The sequence below is a fragment of the Papio anubis genome, chromosome 8, assembly GCF_008728515.1.
Source record: "Papio anubis isolate 15944 chromosome 8, Panubis1.0, whole genome shotgun sequence".
In the NCBI taxonomy this organism is placed as follows: Eukaryota; Metazoa; Chordata; class Mammalia; order Primates; family Cercopithecidae; genus Papio; species Papio anubis.
In genome coordinates, this window is record NC_044983.1 from 45,853,248 (window position 1) to 45,873,209 (window position 19,962).

Below are 19,962 nucleotides of genomic sequence, written 5' to 3' on the forward strand. Positions count from 1 at the left end.
GCCTGGGCGACAGAGCAAGTCTCTGTCTCAACAAACAAACAAACAAACAAATAAATAAATAGTAGTACTTCAATATTCTTGGCAGTATGTTTTACTCTGTAAAATTTTTAGTATGTGCTTTCACACAAAGAGAAATTCAATACTAAGGAAGGAAATGCAGATGAATCCCTGGTTTTTCATGCATATGCACATTCTGATTTTGTTTATCCATTTGTTCCGGTAAAGTTCTCTCTGCTTCCTTGGCATCCCAAGGGGTCACTGCACCACCAAAAGCCCTTAGCTGCCAGCATAGAATAACTTAGCAGGATACCAGTAATATATAATTATCTGGTGTTTGGAATCCTAAGTAAGAATTTCTATTGGACAGCATTGTTACACATTGAAGAGAATACCTACTAAATACATAATCAATATTTGTTGATAAATGAAAACTTTCAAAACCAGTTGTTATTATTGGATGTCTCAGCAAAATTCTAAACAGGTAGATAATTTTCATGGGAGCACTATCTCCTTAGTGGAGAAATTCCACAAGTTTATTTAAATTCTGCCCGGTATCCACTTAACATTCTGTTCAGAACCTGTATCGTTTCTTAGCTAAAAGCAGCAATTTTATTTTTATTTTTTTTTTATTTTTTATTTTTTTAGATTAAAAAGTACAGTGTATGATTTTCTCCTTTCAGGGAGGAGCAGAACATAACATTCCGGTTGTCGTTTCAAAAATCTCCAAGGAACAAAGAGGTAACATGTTTAGAGAATTGTGTACCAGCCATTTCTTTAAGACATTGTTTTTGAAGTGTGACATGATATTTAAGAATCATAAATTATGATGTGATTGACTGGCTTCAGCTTCCTCACCTTCAGGCATTAGTGGCTGAGTTCGCTTCCTGGGTCCTTTCCCTTTATCCTCTTGTGGGGGAGGGCTTCTCTCACAGAAGGGGAACAAGGATGAAAGATAGGAACCCATGAAAGCAGGTATGAGTCCCTACGTGCAGTCCCTACTGCACGGCTTTTCAGTTGTTTCATTAAACCAACAAAGATACAAAAGTAATGGTAACAAGTCCCATTGAGTAAAGACAATTTCAAGTATCTGTTTTTCAGTTCTAATTTGCAATTTTACTCAGCTAACCATTCATAAGACACTGTAGGAAAACTAATGGAGATATAAAGCAGATGTTGCAATAACTGAAAGTAGTAAAAATAATGTTTAAAAATGAACTTGGAGCCAATTCCATAGATGACGGATTAAATGTCTATGTCTTAAACTTTTTCACAGAGACCTAATAATCTTAAGTGCATTAGAAAATGTGGTTTCCTACCCTTAGAAAAGCGGCTCACTTTTAGCAACTGTTAGGTCTGCAATAGTAAAAGTAAATATGTCTGCATGTGCTTCAGTAATTAGACTGAATCATATTGTTTTGAATTTCCATTTTTTTTCTGGATCTTTTAAGATGCTAACCATATAAAACACTTGATTTTTATATTTGTAAATTTTATCTTTAATTAAAAGTCCTTTCATCTGAATAGCAAAAATAGTCAATATGTTATCAACTGTGCTTTTTCATTCACAGCGGAACTTTCGGGACTACTCTTTATTGGAGATGCAATTCTACAGGTATACATTTTATCATTATATTTGTGGTCAAAACATTAACTCAGTTTACAATATGCCATAGGAAACTATGCTTTTCTTTTCATTGCAGATAAATGGCATTAATGTGAGAAAATGTAGACATGAAGAAGTGGTGAGTTTACTTTTTCCTAATGTTATAATTTTCCCCATGTGCAAATAAGAATTTAGTGCATTGCTGAAGATTGTCATTTCATTCATTAGGCAGATATGACATTTATCCAGTTTGATATCAGATTTTCAAATGTTCTCTTAATTTTTTAAAAAAAATTAGAAATAGATTAATGAGTCCTATCAAGGATGAAATGTGTTTTGAAGTTCTTACTTAAAGATGAACATTTTCTATGTTTTTCCAGTTTTTCTATCTACCCCTACCAGTCAATGTCCACTAAATACACCATTAGGTGAAATGTATCTCTAAATCCCTGTGTTTAAAAGCTTATAAACAATTCATTTATGCCTGTAAAATGTCAGACAGTACAGGCATCCCTCTCTATTTATGGGATTTCACATCGGCAGATTCAACCAACCATCTGTAGAAAATACTTGAGGAAGAATAATAAGAAATAACTATCAATAATAAAAATAATTCAAAACAATATAACAACTATTACATAGCATTTACATTATATTAGATATTACAGGTTATCTAAAGATGATTTCAGGCATACAGGAGGATGTGCATAGTTTGTATGCAAATATTACAACTTGTTATATAAGGGACTTGAGCATCCATGGGTGTTGGTATCCTCTGGGGTCCTTCCTGGAACCAATCCCCCACAGATAGATTACCTAGGAACAAATGGAAGGACATATAAAGACTGCAAGTGTGTATTGTCTGTGTGTTTGAGTGTGTGTGTTTGTGTGTGTGTGTGTGTGTGTGAGAGAGAGAGAGAGAGAGAGAACCTTAACCTCAAGGCAGACAGGTTTAACACTAGACAGAGTAGTCATCCAGTTTTATGGCGGTGTTTTCTTAGATTTGTGAATGTGCAGATTCCCAAGCCCTGGAATTACATATTCTAATTCAACAAGTTTGGGTGGGCCCAGGGATGTGGATTTTAGCAACCGGCTTAAGTGGTTCCATTATAGGTGGCTTCTAAATTCAACTTTCAGAGAAGCTGAAAGGTTAAGGAACTTCTGTTGGGGGTGGTGAAATGACATTAAAAAAATACAGAAAGGAACAAGACTGTGATAGGCATTCTGGGACATGTCTGTCGTGGTTGATTAAATATCATTCTAAAACCTCACTGATTTCTGTATCAGCTCCTATGGGAAACAGTAGAGGAGAAATTGTATTTAAAAGTTTATACTCAAAGGCCAAAGAAAATAAGGAATACTGTAGCCCTTTTGCTTGTCACAGCTCTAGTTTATTTGGGTTTTGAATAGACTGCTCCTCTGTTAAAAGCTATTTAGAGAAAACTATGTTAATACATTTCAAATCTCAGAGAGGCAACCTCAAGTGTCTGTGAAAAGCCACGGCTGCACAAGAACTGATACGAAGGAGGGTTTTTAATTAGGAACACTTGGCATAACTAATCAAGGTTTTTTAGTATTTGTCACTTGTCTTTGTCTTCTTAAAATCTTATTTGAGCCATGCTTTTGCCACTCTGTTCTCAACTTTACGTAAAATATACATATTTCAAGTCCCAAGTTTCCTACAAATATGTGCAAAGAGAACTAATATTTTAGAACAAATTTGTAAACAAGTGAGAAACCAGCACAGCACAGAGCTTTCTATTTTGCAGATTCCTATGTAAATTTTAAATATAGTCACATAAGCCAAGCTGCTTGTAACTTGACTCTTTTTTCAAAAGTACAAAGTGATTTTAAACTCATTACCCAGGGAGTAAAAACAAGTGCATTCTCTTTTAAAACCACATGCTGTTAGATGGAATGCAATTTGCCCTTCAGAGGCAGGCAGCATGCTTAGACAAACTGAGATGGAGCTTTGATTAAACAGATTAGTGCGGCATGAAAGATTAGAACGCGCTAATAATTCCACTTCTGAATGGTGCTCATTTTGTTATAAAGGAAAGAAATTTGGGATTGTATTGCAAATTATATGTGGTCCTTCACAATAAATTTTATTTTTTTCTGAGAAGCTTAACTCTACCAGCTTTGAAATATGAGTACTAATATTTTCATTTATATCTAATAATTGACTTTCCAACAGCTATTAGATGCTTTGTCCTCGCTGCTTATTAGCTAAGCCAATAGACTTACACCTCAGCAGAACAGAGATATTAATTAAATGTTTAATAATAAACCTACAAGGGCAGAAAAAGTTATAACAAGCTCAGAGAATGTAGGTGGTTTTCAGCTAACATGCTGATGTACCACATTTCTTATTCCAAATAGCATGCTGATATGCCAGATTCCTTGTAAAACACCAAATTCAGAAACAAATTGGGCAGGTATGGAAGCATGTTGTTTGTGCATATGTAACTTTTATTTTATACACCTACGCTATTCCTTGATGTTAGAAATTGTGCATTCAGCCTATGATCGGCTTTACCGTCAAACAGGCTTCAACAGTGTAAATGTTTTGTGTTGGAGTTATTAGGTTTGATTTATATAGAAGGGGGATTTTACATTGTCCAGGTAGTGGACAGTACCTGGTGCCGTGAGCAGTGGGTGCTCAGTAGACTTGTGGATGGGATTCTGTAACCAAATGCCTAGAATTAGATCACGGAAGCATTTACATCTACTGTATATATTTCTCATGGGACCAGTACGGGAGTATAATAAGTGAATTCCTGGCTTCATTCACATCACCCACTGCATTCTTGCTGGAAGATTGTTAAGGAAGAGAATCTCACAGTTTCCTCATGACAGGAAACTAGAACCAGTGCCCAGCACTGCTTGGCATGCAGCATAGTGCATACATAGGGCTTCAATGCTCAGAAACAACTCTGCAAATCGTAGCTCAACCACTTATGAACATTGTAATTTAAGGTCAACAGAATGAACTAGCCTTTTCTATCTCTCTATTAGGTATTCAAAAAAATGAACAATTAATAAATGTTGTGGGAATGAATGAGAATACCATTTGTGAAACTCCAAGCATATACCTGGCAATTAAGTGGTCATACATTATTTTGATACCACCAAATGCCACCGCTCACATGCTGCTGCTCATCTCCCTATTCCCCCTCCATGGGCACTGCTGTGTCAAGGTGGGACAGGGTCTGCTTAGGACCCATGATGAGTCCTGGGGGGTCACACACAGACAGAGTCAATGCTGCTGCTCAGCATCCCATGTTTCCTCCAACAATTCCAGTGAGGAGTTGACATCGTAAAGAGTGGCAAGGCAAGACTGGCAGGACTGTGTGAAAAATGGGGATTCCTTGTTCATCCTAGCAGTGTGTCTTTTTATTTTCCATGTGAACATGTTTTGGAGCTTATGAGTTGTGCCTCCAAGACATCAAAACCCATCAAGGAAAGCGATCTATTGCCACTGCAGATGTTAACATTGATGCTACTCTCTTTGCCACTGAACCCTAAACACAGTAAGCTGATGGCCATCTCTATATCTTGTCATCTATATTTTTCTTTTGCTTAACAAGTAAACTGATCACATATCAAGAATTATTGGGGCTAGGTGTGGTGGCTCCTGCCTATAATCCCAGCACTTTGGGAGGCTGAGGTGGGTGGATCATGAGGTCAGGAGTTCAAGACCACCCTGGCCAACATGGTGAAACCCCGTCTCTATGAAAAATACAAAAAAATTAGCTGGGCGTGGTGACATGCACATGTAACCCCAGCTAATAAGGAGGCTGAGGCAGAATTGCTTGAACCCGGGAGGCGGAAGTTGCAGTGAGCTGAGGTCATGTCACTGCACTCTAGCCTGGGTGACAGAGCAAGACTCCATCTGAAAAAAATCAAACAAAACAAAATTAAACAACAACAACAACAAAAAAATGAATTGTGTGAGTGGCTGGGTGGCTGGACACAGTGGCTCACGCCTGTAATCCCAGCACCTTGGGAGGCCCAGGAGAGCAGATCACTTGAGACCAAAGATTCCAAACCAGCCTGGCCAACATGATGAAACCCTGTCTCTACTAAAAATACAAAAATTAGTCAGACGTGGTGGTGCACGCCTGTGATCCCAACTACTCAGGAGGTTGAGGCAGCAGATTTGCTTGAACCCAGGAGGCAGAAGTTGCAGTGAACTGAGATTGTGCTACTACACTCCAGCCTCTCAGAGAGATCTAAAAAAAAACAAACAAACAAACAAAAAGTACTTACCTGAGTGCCATCTATGTGAAAACACTAACACTGAATACTTTTTGAGGCTGAGTACTTTGTGTGATAAGAAAGAATATATAAATAACTCTATATCACTGCAACCTTATTGGTATGTGGGCATTTCTTTTGATTTTAATAATTGAGTACAAAAAATTTAAGAAAACTATTAGAAAGGGGCAATATGAAAACAATGTTTATTTACAATAGTCTCTAACATATAACAATGGTGATCTTCCTCTCTTCACCAGAAATAATAGGAAATAAGATTTAACTATAGCAGAAAAGTATTCATTGAGTAAAAAGCATCCTAGTTCTAACAAGATAATCCATTCGCATAACTGAAATTTCCATCTAACGAGACTTTTGAAAGAGTAAATCATCATTAGGCAAAGCAAGATGGATGCATAGCTGATTCCAGAGGTTGCCTTTTAAAGTAGCATTTCCGCTTTCAGACTTGAGATTTATGCGTTTCAACAAAAGTATGTTCATTTGCTTTTTGTTTCTATGATTTTCATGAATAGAATTTATTAGGTAATTTGAATTGCAAAAATTAACACCTAATTCTGAAGTCATGATTTTGAACTAAACTCTAAAAAAATTCATAATTCTAAAAGAATAGAATGAGTAACTAAAACTATGTAATTTAAAATGACATCTTCATACAATGAAAACAAATGCTGATAAAACCTAATGCAAAAATCCTGGTTAATAGCATTTTGCTTGTTATGATATATGCCTAACTTAATTTAAAATTTCCATTGGAGTAAGAACATATTCTTTTTTACTTTAATCAGACAAAAACAATACAAGAGTTATAACAAACCATCTCGGAAAAGGTATAAATTTATGTATTGCAACAATCTGGGAGGTTTTATGTGTCACCAAGGAACATATTTAGGATGTGAGTTGAGCACAAAGATCATTTTAGATTAAAATATCATGAGGTACAAGTCATGTTTTACCTAACTGCTGACTATTACATTGTTTACAATCTGAAAATAGGTTTTGAGCTCTAAGTGATTAATACTTCCTTAAGAATTCTAACCATACTGGATAGTTTTTCTCTGAATTAACTTCCACCAAGGAAAGCCATATACAATGTAATTTAATTTTTAATATTTCTCAGTGCTCTGGGAAATGTTTAGTGCAACCACAAAAAGGCCAGAAATACTGTCTACACTATGCCTGCTTTTGAAAAGAAATAAAATATCCTTGCCTTATTTTCATACTTAGCTTTGCATTAATACTTTTAGGGATGCCTTTTTTGCTAGACCCACATGTCCGTCCCATGTATAAGTTATGCATCCAGACAACACAGGTGACATTTTAATGACATACATGCTTATACTGACCGCTGATTCTTATCAAATCTTTATTTGTGGTCTATTTTTTGCGTGAAATTGAACATCTTAGAGAACTGAAAGACCTGATTTTGCAAAGTTCCATCTAGTCCATCCCTTCAGCTGTAACAAAATACTTGCAACTGGATAGCTTATAACTAATAGAGGCTTTTTTTTTCCCCTCACAGTCATGGAGACTGGGAGGTCCAAGATTAATTCACCAGCAGGCTTGGAGTCCACTGAGGGCTGCTCTCTGCTTTAAAGATGGTATCTTTTTGCAGCCTCCTCTGGAAGAGATGAAAGCTGGGTGGGTCCTCACACAGCAGAAAATATTTGAAGGGCCAAGCAACTCTCTGAAGATCCTTTATGAGAACATTAGTTCTGTGCATGAGAGTGGAACCTTCATGATTTAATAACTTCCCAAAAGACTCTACCACTTGCTACTACCACTGTGGGGGTCAAGTTTCAATATAAAATTTGGAAGGACACAAATGTTCAAACCTTAGCACGTTCTATTAATGAGACAAAACCAGGCCTGAAAAACCAACTACTTAGTAAAGCCCCAGCCAATTTCCTTGTAGAGGAGTCTAAAAACAGGATACACCCCAGCAGGCACACCTAAACCAGGTCAAATTGGGAAGAGAAAGCTGGCAGGGCAGGCATGGGTGTGCCTGCAATCCCTTCACACATTCCGCAGGGATCTTCTCAGACACTCTCCTGTCTGAGGGATTGGAATGAGGAATGTATGTTATACAAATTCTATAATTTTCACATAGCTGACATTTTATTTTAAAATAATCAGCTCATCAAACTGAAAGCCAAGAAGAAACCATATGACAATGGAGGTTTTAACCCAAGGTAAAAGTTTTGTCACACTTTTCCACTCTGTGATGTTGATAAAGGGCCTCATTCTCTCTCGCCCTCGTTTCTCTCATCTGAAGGATTAAGAGTTTGAAGTAGATTATTGCTTAGGTCTTTTTCAGGTAAAATATTCAATTCTTTCATTGTCAAATAACACAAACATTTGTTAAAGCCTACAGAGCTGCAGCACACAAAGAGAAACCTCTAATGGGGATACCTATGGGCCTCCCTGGATGACAACGCATCTACACTGGCTCAGCAATGGTCACAAATGCACCATGCTGATGCAAGATATTAATAATAGGGGAACTCTTTGTATTCCTGACTCTCCAAATTCTCTATCAAAAGACAATTTTAAGGCCTTCCCAAGGAGAAAATGTACAATTTTAAGCAAATGAATACAGAGATGTGAGATTAGGCAAAATGTTTTTACTTCTCTCCCCTTTTGAAATACTTTCTATATGATAATGAATAACTCTTTAAACGTAAAAATCGTAAAGATAAAAGAGGAGGAGAATAGAAGACAAGGGGAAAGGGTTATTGGCAATATTATTTAAGAATAGAGAGCAGATAGATGGAGGGGGTGGGACCTATAGGGCCAAGGGGCTATAGCCAAAGTCACCATTCAGCAAACATCCCCGCTGCAGGCCTCAGACAGGAATCGTGGATGGGAGTGTGGAAAGGAAGGATTGAAGAGGTGTAGTCAAGAACAGGCAATCGAATTAGAGTTCAAGAGGCTCTGGGTATTCAGCCCCAGGCACTGCCGTAAGTACAGTGAGATGTCCATTCTGGGCAGTAAGTGCTCTGTGTTTGTCCTTCCTTCAGCTCTCAGAATATTGGCAGCCGGTTTCACCACTCAGAGAAGAGGTGAGAGGATTCTTTTTTAGTGAAATTGATCTAACAGAAATAATCCACAAATAACACATTTGGACTCTCCTGGTGCAAACAGAGTTCACCCTAAACCTCACAGTGGAACCCAGTCGATAAACCACGAGTCCTGTACCCAACGCTGTCAATTTGCTTTTCAGTGTCTCACTCTGAAATATTTTGTGATACCAAAGGATCATTAAGATTTGAAGAAAATCAACCACATCAAAGGCAGAGGCTAAAACAGGAAAAAAAATTGAGGAAACAGACAAAGCAAGGTTTATTTAGCAAAAGGATTTTATATTGTAATATTTTCAGATAGATGGTGAAAATTAATTTGTAAATGAATTAACGCTACCATTATATATAAAAGGAACAGGCAGAAAAAGAAGAACTCTTGGATATTAACACTTTGATATCCATCTTTAAAAATTAGATTACAAAAATGTTGGGAAACATATCAAAATGGAATAAAGTAGCAAACAAGAAGGTAATATGGCAGATAAAGAATATGAGAGACAGCACATTCAATAATTTTGACATTGAACCAATGGAATTCAGAAATAAAATATTACATGAAATAAAAGGAGCATCCATTATCAAAAGAATAATACAAGAAAAACATCCAGACTTCTTGTATATGTTTTCCAGTAGAAACACAATACCAATTAAAAGAAAATGAAATAAAAGCATTTTACATGTCTATACTTGCCATGAAGTAGCATCAAATTTTGATATTACTCTGCATTTTCCTAATGACTAAAAATATTGAACATCTTTTCTTATGTTTGTTATATATGCCTATATCACCTTTAATAATTGGGTTCACTTCTTCTTACTGATTTCTAAGAGTTTGTTTACATAATCTGGCTACAAGTCAGATATACAATTCGCAAATAATTTTTCCTCGTCTGTGGCTTAATCTCTTCAATTACTTAGTGGTGCTTTTTGAAGCTCAAAGGTTTTGCCTGTTATGAAGTCTACTTTATCAATATTTTAATTTTGTCATTTGTGCTTTTGGTGTCCTACTTAATAAATCTTTTCCTAATCTAAGGCCATATGGACTTACTGTCATTTCTTATTCTAATGGTTTTATAGTTTTAACTCTTATATTTATGTCTAGGATCAATTTTGAGTTAATTTTTGTATATGGTAAGGTAAGGTGTCCCATTTATTGAGAAGACTATTCTTTCCTATTATATTGCCTTGACACTTCTGTTGAAAATGAATTGCCCTAAATGTTTGAGTTTATTTCCATATTCTTAATGCTGTTCCATTAACTTATTCACATATACCAGTATTACATTCTTGATTCTTGTAAATTTGTACTATGTTTTGAAATTAAATGTTGGTAAGCCATCAAACTTTGTTCTCTTTAAATCTGATTGTTAAGCAAACTGTTTATATTCGAATGGTTTTGGTTTTTATTTTTATTTTTTCATTCAAGTATTTTATTTGACTCATGATAAGAGAGGAGGTAATTAAAATAAAATATTGAAATATATATTTATTTTGAATTTTCATGTATTTTTCTCCAAATGAAATACACCCATTTTATGCATAATGATATATATTTTTTTCTTTTTCAACTTTTATTTTAGATTGTGGAGGTACATGTGCAGGTTTGTTACCTGGGTATACTGCATGTTGCTGAGGTTTGGGGTATGAAAGATCCGTTGCTCAGGTAGTGAGCATATTATTCAACAATTAGTTGTTCAGACCTTGTACCACTCCTTCCCTCCTGCCTCAGTGTCTACTGCTGCCATCTTTGTGTCCATGAATACCCGATGTTTAGCTCCCACTTATAAAAGAACATGTGGTATTTGGTTTTCTGTTCCTGTATTATTTCACTTAGGATAATAGGATAATAGCTTCCAGCTATTTATCCATGTTGCTACAACAGACATGATTTATTTCTTTTTTACTGCCATATAACATGTCATGGTGTATATGTACCACATTTTCTTTAATCCTCCATTGATGGGTACTTAGGTTGATTCCATGACTCTGCTACTGTGAGTGGTGCTGCAATGAACATGTGAACACGTGTGCCTTTTCTGTAAAATGATTTGTTTTATTTTGGATATATACCCGGTAATGGGGATGCTGAGCCAAATGGTAGTTCTATTTAAAACTTTTTGGGAAACCTATAAACTGCTTTCCACAGTGGCTGAACTAAATTACATTCCCACCAACAGTGTATAAGCATTCCCTTTTCTCTGCAGCCTTTATTAACAGACATTCTGAATGGTGTGAGATGGTATCTCATGTGGTTTTAATTTACATTTCTTTGATGATTAGTGATGATGAGCATTTTTAAATATGTTTGTTTGCTGATTCTCCATCCTCTTTTGAGAAGTGTCTGTTCATGTCTTTTGACCATTTTTTAATAGGGCTATTTGTTTTTCACTTGTTCTATTGTTCCAGTTCTTTAAAGACTCTGGATATCAGTCTTCTGTTGGATGCATAGTTTGTGAATATTTTATCCCATTCTGTAGGTTGTATGTATACTCTTTTGATGTTTTCTTTTGCTGTGCAGAAGCTGTTTAGTTTAATTAGGTCTCACTGTCAATTTTTGTTTTCATTGTAATTATTTTTGAGGACGTGGTCATAAATTCTTTCACAAAGCTGATGTTCAAAATGGTGTTTTCTAGGTTTTCTTCTAGGATACTTAAGAATTCGATGTCATGCATTTAACTCTTGGATACATCTTGAGTTAATTTTTGTATATAGTGAAAGGTAGGGGTCCAGTTTCTTTCTTCTGCATACGGCTAGCCAGCTATTCCAGCACCATTTATTGAATAAGGAGTCCTTTCTTAATTATTTATTTTTGTCGACTTTGTCAAATGTTAAATGGTTATGGACATATTGTTTTATTTCTGGGTTCTGTATTCTGTTTTTAGATTGACAGAAAATTGCAAAGATAGTACCAAGAATTCTAACGTACTCATCACACATATTTCCCTAATACTAATATATTTTGATATTATGAAATTACTGTTAATATATTGCTACCAAGAAAAGCTTGCACTTTATTCAGATTTCATTAGTTTTTACCTAATGGCTTTTTTTTCTTCTTATAGGATCCCATCAGAATACACATTGCATTTAGTAGTCATGTCTCTTCAGGGTTCTTGCTTTTGATTTTTTGATGACTTTGAAAGTTTTAAGTAGTACTGGCCAGGTTGTTTTGTAGAATGTCATTCAGCTGAGATTTTTCTGGAGTGTTTGTGTGTGTGTATTTGTGTGTGTGTGTGTGTGTTTGTGTGTGTGTGACTATACTGGGTTTATGTGGTTTTCCAGAGGAAGACCACAGAGTGAAATTGCCATTCTTATCACATCATACCAAGAGAAAACTACTGGCATGACTTATTACCATAGATAATAACATTGATTACCTGTCTGAGATAGAGGTTTTCAGAATTCTTCATTGTAAATGTATTTTTTTTCTGTCCAGGCTATGTTTTCAAGAAGTATGTCGCTATGCACAATGCCAATTATGCAGTTGAAAATTGTGCTTTACTGCGTGAGGGCAGGCTATCTACATAAATTATTTAGAATTCTGTTAACATAGATTTATCTATTTTTCTCAATTTATTATTTGATCATTTTGATAAATCACTGTGGATGCACATAGATTTATTTTATACTTTGGGATATAATCCAATACTATCTTATATATTTTACTGGTCAAATGGTTCCAGTTTGGGGTATTGGGAGCTCTTTCTGTGGACTTCAGTGTCACTTTTAAATACCCTAATATAGTAGGGTTTTTTTTGTTTGTTTGTTAGTTTTGTTTTGTTCTTTGCAGCTCCTCAGCTTCTAGCACTAACGTACTTTTCAGGCTGATCTTGCATATTTCCTGCCAGTCTAAGAATCAGACATTTCCCCTAGAAGTTCTGGTTGCCTTTAATAGAGAATGGTACCAGAAATCAAAATCTGGGTTCTAGGTGTGCAAAGTAGTGGCGCTTTCTAGGCCTTCTCAGCTAGGAAGGAAACGTGTGTATACATGCCTGTTCATATACACATAGAGGCATACCTTGGTGATACCATGGGTTTGGTTCTAGATACTGCAATAAAAGACTACATATTCGGTACATTGTACTCTGCTCCAATGATGGGTGTACTACAATCTCAGAAATCATCACCAAATAACTTACTCATGTAACCAAAAGCCAGCTGTACCCCCAAAACTATTGAAGCCAAAATAAAAAATAAAAAGATAAAAAAAGAGAATATCGCACTAAAGTGAGTCTTGTAAATTTTGGTTTATGAAAATATCTATATGGAAGTGCATATACAAGTTATATTTAAAATATACTATAGTCTATTATGCATGCAATAGGATTATTTCTTAAAAATATGCATACCTTAATTAAAAATACTTAATTGCTAAAGAAACTAACAATTACCTTAGCTCTCAGTGAGTCATAATATTTTTGCTGGGATAGAGTTTTGCCTCAATGTTGATGACTGCTGACTGATTGGAGTAGTGGTTACTGAAGGCTGGGGTGGCTGGGGCAATTTCTTAAACTAAAACAACAATGAAATTTGCCACATCTATTGGCTCTTCCTTTCATTAAAAAAATTTCTGTAATGTGATGCTGCTTAATAGCCTTTTGAACTTCTTTCAATATTGGAGTCAATTTTCTCAAACCGTGCTATTGCTTTATCAATTACATTTACGTAATATTCTAAATTCTTTGTTGTCATTTCAAGAGTGTTCACAGCAACTTCATCAGGAAGAGTTTCCTTTCAATAAGCCACTTTCTTTGCTCTTCCATACAAATCAGCTCCTCATGTATTCATGTGTTTTCATGACATGGCAGCAACTCAGTTGCGTGTTCAGGTTCTGCTTTTTTTTTTTTTTTTTTGAGATGAAGCCTCACTCTGTCACCAGGCTGGAGTGCAATGGCATGATCTTGGCTCACTGTAACCACCGCCTCCCAGGTTCAAGCAATTCTCCTGCCTCAGACTCCAAAGAAGCTGGGACTACAGGTGCGCACCACTACATCCAGCAAAATTTCGTATTTTTAGTAGAGATGGGGTTTCTCCATGTTGACCAGGCTGGTCTTGAACTCCTAACCTTGTGATCCACCCACCTTGGCTTCCCAAAGTGCTGGGATTATAGGCGTGAGCCACATCTAGCCCAGGTTCTACTTCTAATTCCAATTCTCTTGCTATTTCCACTGTTTGTTGTTGTTTCCTACACTGAAAACTTGAAGCCCTCAAGGTCCTCCATGGAGGTTAGAATAGACTTTTTCCAAACTCCTGTTAATGTTGATATTTTGGCCTCTCCCATAAAAGAGAAATATTTTTTTAATGGCATCTGGAGTGTGAATTCTGTCCAGGTTTTCAATCGACGTGGCCCAGATCCCTCGTAGGAATCACTATTTTTGGAGCTACCACCTTGTGAAATGTATTTCCTAAATAACAAAACTCAAAAGTTGAAATTACTCCTTGATCCATGGGCTTCAGAATGGATATTGTGTTAGGAAGCATGGAACAACATTAATCTTATTTTACATCTCCATTAGGGCTCTTGGGTGACCAGGTGCATTGTCAATGAGCAGTAACCTTTTGAATGGAATCTTTTTTTCTAAGCAGTATGTCTGAACAGTGAGCTTAAAATATTTAGTAAACTATGCTGTAAACAGATGTCCTGTCATCCAGGCTTTGTTATTCTATTCCTAGAGTACAGGTGGAGTAGATTTAGTTTAATTCTTAAGGTCACTAGCATTTTCAAAATGGTACATAGACACTGGCTTCAACTTAAAGTCACCAGCTGCATTAGCCCCTAATAATAGAGCCAGTCAGTTCTTTGAAGCATTGAAAACAGACATTGACTTCTCCTCTCTAGCTATGGAATTTCTAGAAGGCAACCAGCAGAAGGCTATTTTGTCTACAGTGAAAATTTGCTGTTTGATGTAGCCACCTTCATCATTTATCTTCACTAGATTTCTTAATAACTTCCTGCAACTTCCCTATCAGCACTTACTGTTTCACCTGGCATTTTTATGTCATGGAGATGCCTTCTTTCCTTAAACCTCATGAACCAACCTCTGCTAGTTTCGAAATTTTCTTCTGCCGTGTTCTCATTTCTTTCACGTTTCATAGCATTGAAGAGCGTTAGGGCCTTACTCTGGATTAGGCTTTGGATTAAGGGGATGTTGTGGCTGGTTAGATCTATCCAGACAACTGAAACTTCCTCCATATCAGCAGTAAGCCTGTCTCACTTTCTTACCACTTGCATCTTCACTTGAGTAGCACTTCTAATTTCCTTCAATAATTTTTCTTTTAAATTTACAACCTGGCTAACTGCTTGTGCAATAGGCCTACCTTTTGCCCTATTTTGCCTTTCACTATGCCTTCCTCACTAAGTTTAATAAGTTCTAAGTTTTGACTTAAAGTGAGAGGTGTGTGAATTTTCCTTTCACTTGAACACTTATAGGCCACGACAGGGTTATTACTTGGTCTAATTTCAGTAGTGTCTCAGGGTATAGGAAGGCCTGCAGACAGGGAGAGAACTGGGGAAATGAACAGATAGAACACACACAACATTTCTCAATTAAGTTTGCTGCCTTGTGCATGTGTGGTTTCTGGCACCCAATAAATAATTATAATAGCAACATCTAAGATCAGTGATCATCGAAAGGCTGAAGCAGGAGGATCACTTGGACTGGAAGGTGGAGATTACAGTGAGCTGAGATCACACCACTACGCTCTAGCCTGGGTGACAGAGTGGAATTCTGTCTTTAAAAATAAACCAACCAACAAACAAAACCCAACAAACAAAAAACGCTGATCACAGGTCATCATGTCAGATACAATAATATCTGTTAAAATCATAACTGTTAAATAATATCTGAAAAAATACCTGTTTTTCAAGTAGTTTCACTAACTGAAAAAGTCAAAGTAATGTAAAAATTACCGAACTGCAACCCAAAGACACAAAATGAGCACATGCTGTTGGAAAAAAATGCTCTGATAGACTTTCTCCACACAGGCTTGTTACAAACCATCAGTATATGAAATATGCAATATCTGCAGAGGTCAGTTAAGTCAAACACAAGGAAACAAGGTGTGCTTGTGTCTATTCATACACATTACTATATGTAGCTATTATTAGCTACTCCTGACTTTATACTGCTGTTTCTAACTCAATCCTTATCACATGAAACATCTCATTGCTCATCTCATTCTAACACATGGTTATATTATCTGTTATTCATTTAATTGTTCAAATCTGGAATATATGTACAGCAGTATCAGAATAACCCATTCTACAGTGGGAAACAATTTCATCAGGTAGAGTAGAAGAATTACGCTCAGTCCCTTTCCCCTTTGACTTACAGATCTTAAGTGAAGTTGCTTCAAACATTTGTAATACTGTAAGATTCTGTTGTCACATTCTGCATTTTGTCATATCTCTCAACCTCCTAAGTTGTTTTTATTTTAAGATTTTCACACACGAAAGTTAACTCTTTGATTGTCAATTCAATGGGTTTTGACACCTGCACAGTATCATGTATGAAGCCACCATTACAATGTCATACAGAATAGTTTCACTGCTCTAAAAAATCCTCTAGGATCCATCTGTTCATACTATCCTGGCCATGGCCTTTAGGAAGCTGTAGATCATTTCACTGTTTCTTTAGTTTTTCCTTTAACAGAATACCAAATAATTAAAATTGTAGAAAATCTAGCGTTTTTAGATTGGCTTTTTTCACTTAGCAAGGTGCATTTAAGATTTATGACTTTGTTCCTGGCTTGAAAGCTCTTTTCTTTTTGTTACTGAAGAACATCCCATTATATGGATGCAGTATAATTTGTTTATTCATGCACCTGTTGAAGGGCATCACACTTGCTTCTACTATTTGTCAATTATTATATAAAGTGCTATAACATTTTCATGCAGGTTTCTGTGTGGACATATTTTTAGAAACCAATTTGCTCAGAAGGCAATTGCTGAATTATATGGAGAGACTATCTTTAGCTTTGTAAGAAACTGCCAAACTGTCTTCCAAAGTGGCTATACCATTTTGTGTATATCCCTGTAGTAAATGAAAGTTCCTGTTACCCTGCATGCATGCCAACATTGTCACGCATTGACATAAAAAGTAATTGTCAAGCTCAAGGTTATTTTATACTCTACGTTCTTTTAGAATTTTTATAGTATTGCATTTTAAATTTAGGTCTATAATTAATTTTGAGTTCATTTTTGTGAAAGTGGTAACACATATCTAATTTAATTTTTATTTTTTTTGTGTGTGTATGACTTTCTAATAGTTTCAGCACATTTATCAAAATCTTACCAATTTCCCATTGAATTGTCATTGCTTCTTTGTTGATCAGTTGATTATATTTATGTGGAGCTATTTCTGGTCTCCTTGTTCTCTTCCATTGATCATGTGTATTATTTTGCCAACACCATGCTGCCTTAATTATTGTTGCTTAATTGTAAGTCTTGAAATTGGGAAACATGAGCCTTTTAACTTTTTCTTTCCCAATATTCTGTTGCAATTTAAAGTCTTTTGCTGTTTCATATAAATTTTAAAATCACTTCAAAATACCTATAAAATAACTTTTTGGATTTTGATGGGAATTTCATTAAATTCATTGATCAGTTTGAGAAAATCAGCATCTAAGCAATGTTGAGCCTCAAATCCATGAACATGGAACATCTATTGATTTATATTGTCTTTGCTCTATCAGCAGAGCTTTGTAGTTTTCCACATATAATTCTGTAGAGACATTGTTAAATTTGGACGCAGGTACATCAATTATTTGGTGCTATTATAAACAGTATTGTTTTTCTAACTTCAAATTCAAATTGTTTATTGTTGGTATGTAGAAAGCAATTAACACAATGTATATTAAATGTCTATCCCTAGCAAGGTAGAAACCTTGCTATACTTCTTTATTAGTTCTAAGAGTTTTCATGTTTTGTTTTGGTTTTGTTTCTGGTAGACTTTTTGATATGGTGGGTTTGTTTGGATTGCAAACTTTGATTCATACATGCTTAACTGGAATAAATCTCATTAGGTGTGGTATATAAATCTTTTTATACATTATTCAGTTTGATTTGCTAATATTTTTTCACAATCATTGTAGCTATATTCATAAGAAATATTGCTCTTATTTTTTTTCTGTAACACTTTTAAAAATTTTTCCGAGTGTTGGGTTAATTATGTTACCACAGAATGAGTTACAAACTGTTACCTCTCCTTCTGTGTTCTAGACAAAATAGTGGAGGATTAATATTATTTCTTCATTAAATATGTGATAGAATTTACTAAGGCAACTATCTATATTTGGTACTTTCTTTTTGTAATGTTATTATTTATTCATTAAATATATTTAATAAATATAGACTATTTTGTAATATCTATTTATTCTTGTGGAAATTTACCCAGATCATGTAAATTATCAACTCTGTGGGCACAGAGTTGTTCACAGTGTTCCTATATTAGCCTTTTGGTATCCGTGGGATCAATAAGTATGATCTCTCATTTCTGACACTGGTAGTTTGTATCTTTCTCTCTTTATTTCTTGGTGAGTTTCCTAGCAATTTCTCATTTTCTTTATCTTTTCAAAAAACAAGCATTAAGTTTTATTATTTTTCCCTGTTGTTTTGTGTGTCTGCTTTCCATTTCATTGTTTTCCTCTGTAATTTTTGTTATTTGGTTTCTTTTTGCTTTAGACTTTGATTGCTGCTTTTTCTAATTTTGTATTGTGAGCGCTTAGACCATTGATTTTAACCTTCTTTACTAATACACGCATTCAATGGTATAAATTTACCTTTAAGTACTTCTTTTCCTGAATGTCACAAATATTGGTAAGATGTATTTTTACTTTTATTGAGTTCAAAATATTTTTAAATTCTCTTCAGACTTCTTAATGGCTCACATGCTGTGTAGAAGGGTACTGATTAACCTCCAAACATCTGGGGACTTTTGAGGTCTCTTTATTTTACTGATTTTTGTTTTAAATTATTCATTATCTGGGAACATATTTGTATAATAAATATTTTTTTCAAAAATTTAAGTTAAAATTTTTTTCTGGCATAGAATATAATCTGCTTTTATAAAATTTCCTTATAAGCTTGAAAAAAGTATATGTTTTGCTACTTGTGAATGGTATATTCTATAAAACTCTATTATAACAATAGTACTGTTCAGTCCAACTATATTTTTAACCAACTGCTACCTGCTTGAACTATCAGTTTTTGAAAAAAGTGCCATTGTAAGCTATAATTATAATATATGTATATTTTTCTTTTTGGTTCTATCAGTGTTTTTGCCACATATATAGTAACATGCTGTTGTTAGACTGTTTAATATGGCTATGTCTTCTTTGAGATTCTACTGCTTTATCTTACTTAATTCCCCACTTAATCGTTATTTAATTCCTCTCCTTAGCTTTGGTAATTCTCCTTGCTCTAAGTCCTCTTTGTCCATAATTAATATATTTCCTCCGACTACCTTGATTAATGCTAGCAAAGTATATTTTTCTCCACCCCTTTACCTTAAGCCTATAGGAGTCTTCATTTAAAATGGGTTTCTTGTAGAAATTAGAGTTGGTTCTTTTATAGTCCCTAGATAATCTGTCTTTTGGTTGCTATATTTATACCATTCAAATATAAAGTTATTATTGATAAAACTGAATTAATATCCACCATGTTTGTAACTTTTCTCTATTTATTACATTGGTTCTTTTTTCTGTCCCCTCCCTCACTCTTTTTTAACTTCCATGGTTTATATTAAGCATTTGATTAAGCCCATTACATCCTTAAGCCCATTACTTCCATGGTTTATATTAAGCATTTGATTAAGCATAATATCAATTATGCTATTGAAAACAATTAGTGTTTGTTTTAGTTTCCACTGTGTGTTTTAAACAATCTGTATGCATTTTCAGATAGCACTGTGCTGCTTCTTCATGTGTAGTGCAGGTACCTTTTAACAGAATGTTCCCAGTTCCTCCCTCCCATCTCTTATGACATTACTATCATTTATT

The 19,962-nt window shown here is 35.1% G+C and overlaps 1 protein-coding gene across 1 annotated transcript in view; it reads left to right on the forward strand.

The window, feature by feature from the left end:
- Positions 1-19,962, forward strand: part of SNTG1 (syntrophin gamma 1) — an 895,276-nt gene that overhangs the window by 539,487 nt on the left and 335,827 nt on the right. The window contains exons 6-8 of the mRNA XM_031669313.1: positions 681-738; positions 1,569-1,612; positions 1,701-1,780. Coding sequence (XP_031525173.1) covers positions 681-738; positions 1,569-1,612; positions 1,701-1,780 — 182 coding nt within the window. The remainder of the gene's footprint in view (positions 1-680; positions 739-1,568; positions 1,613-1,700; positions 1,781-19,962) is intronic.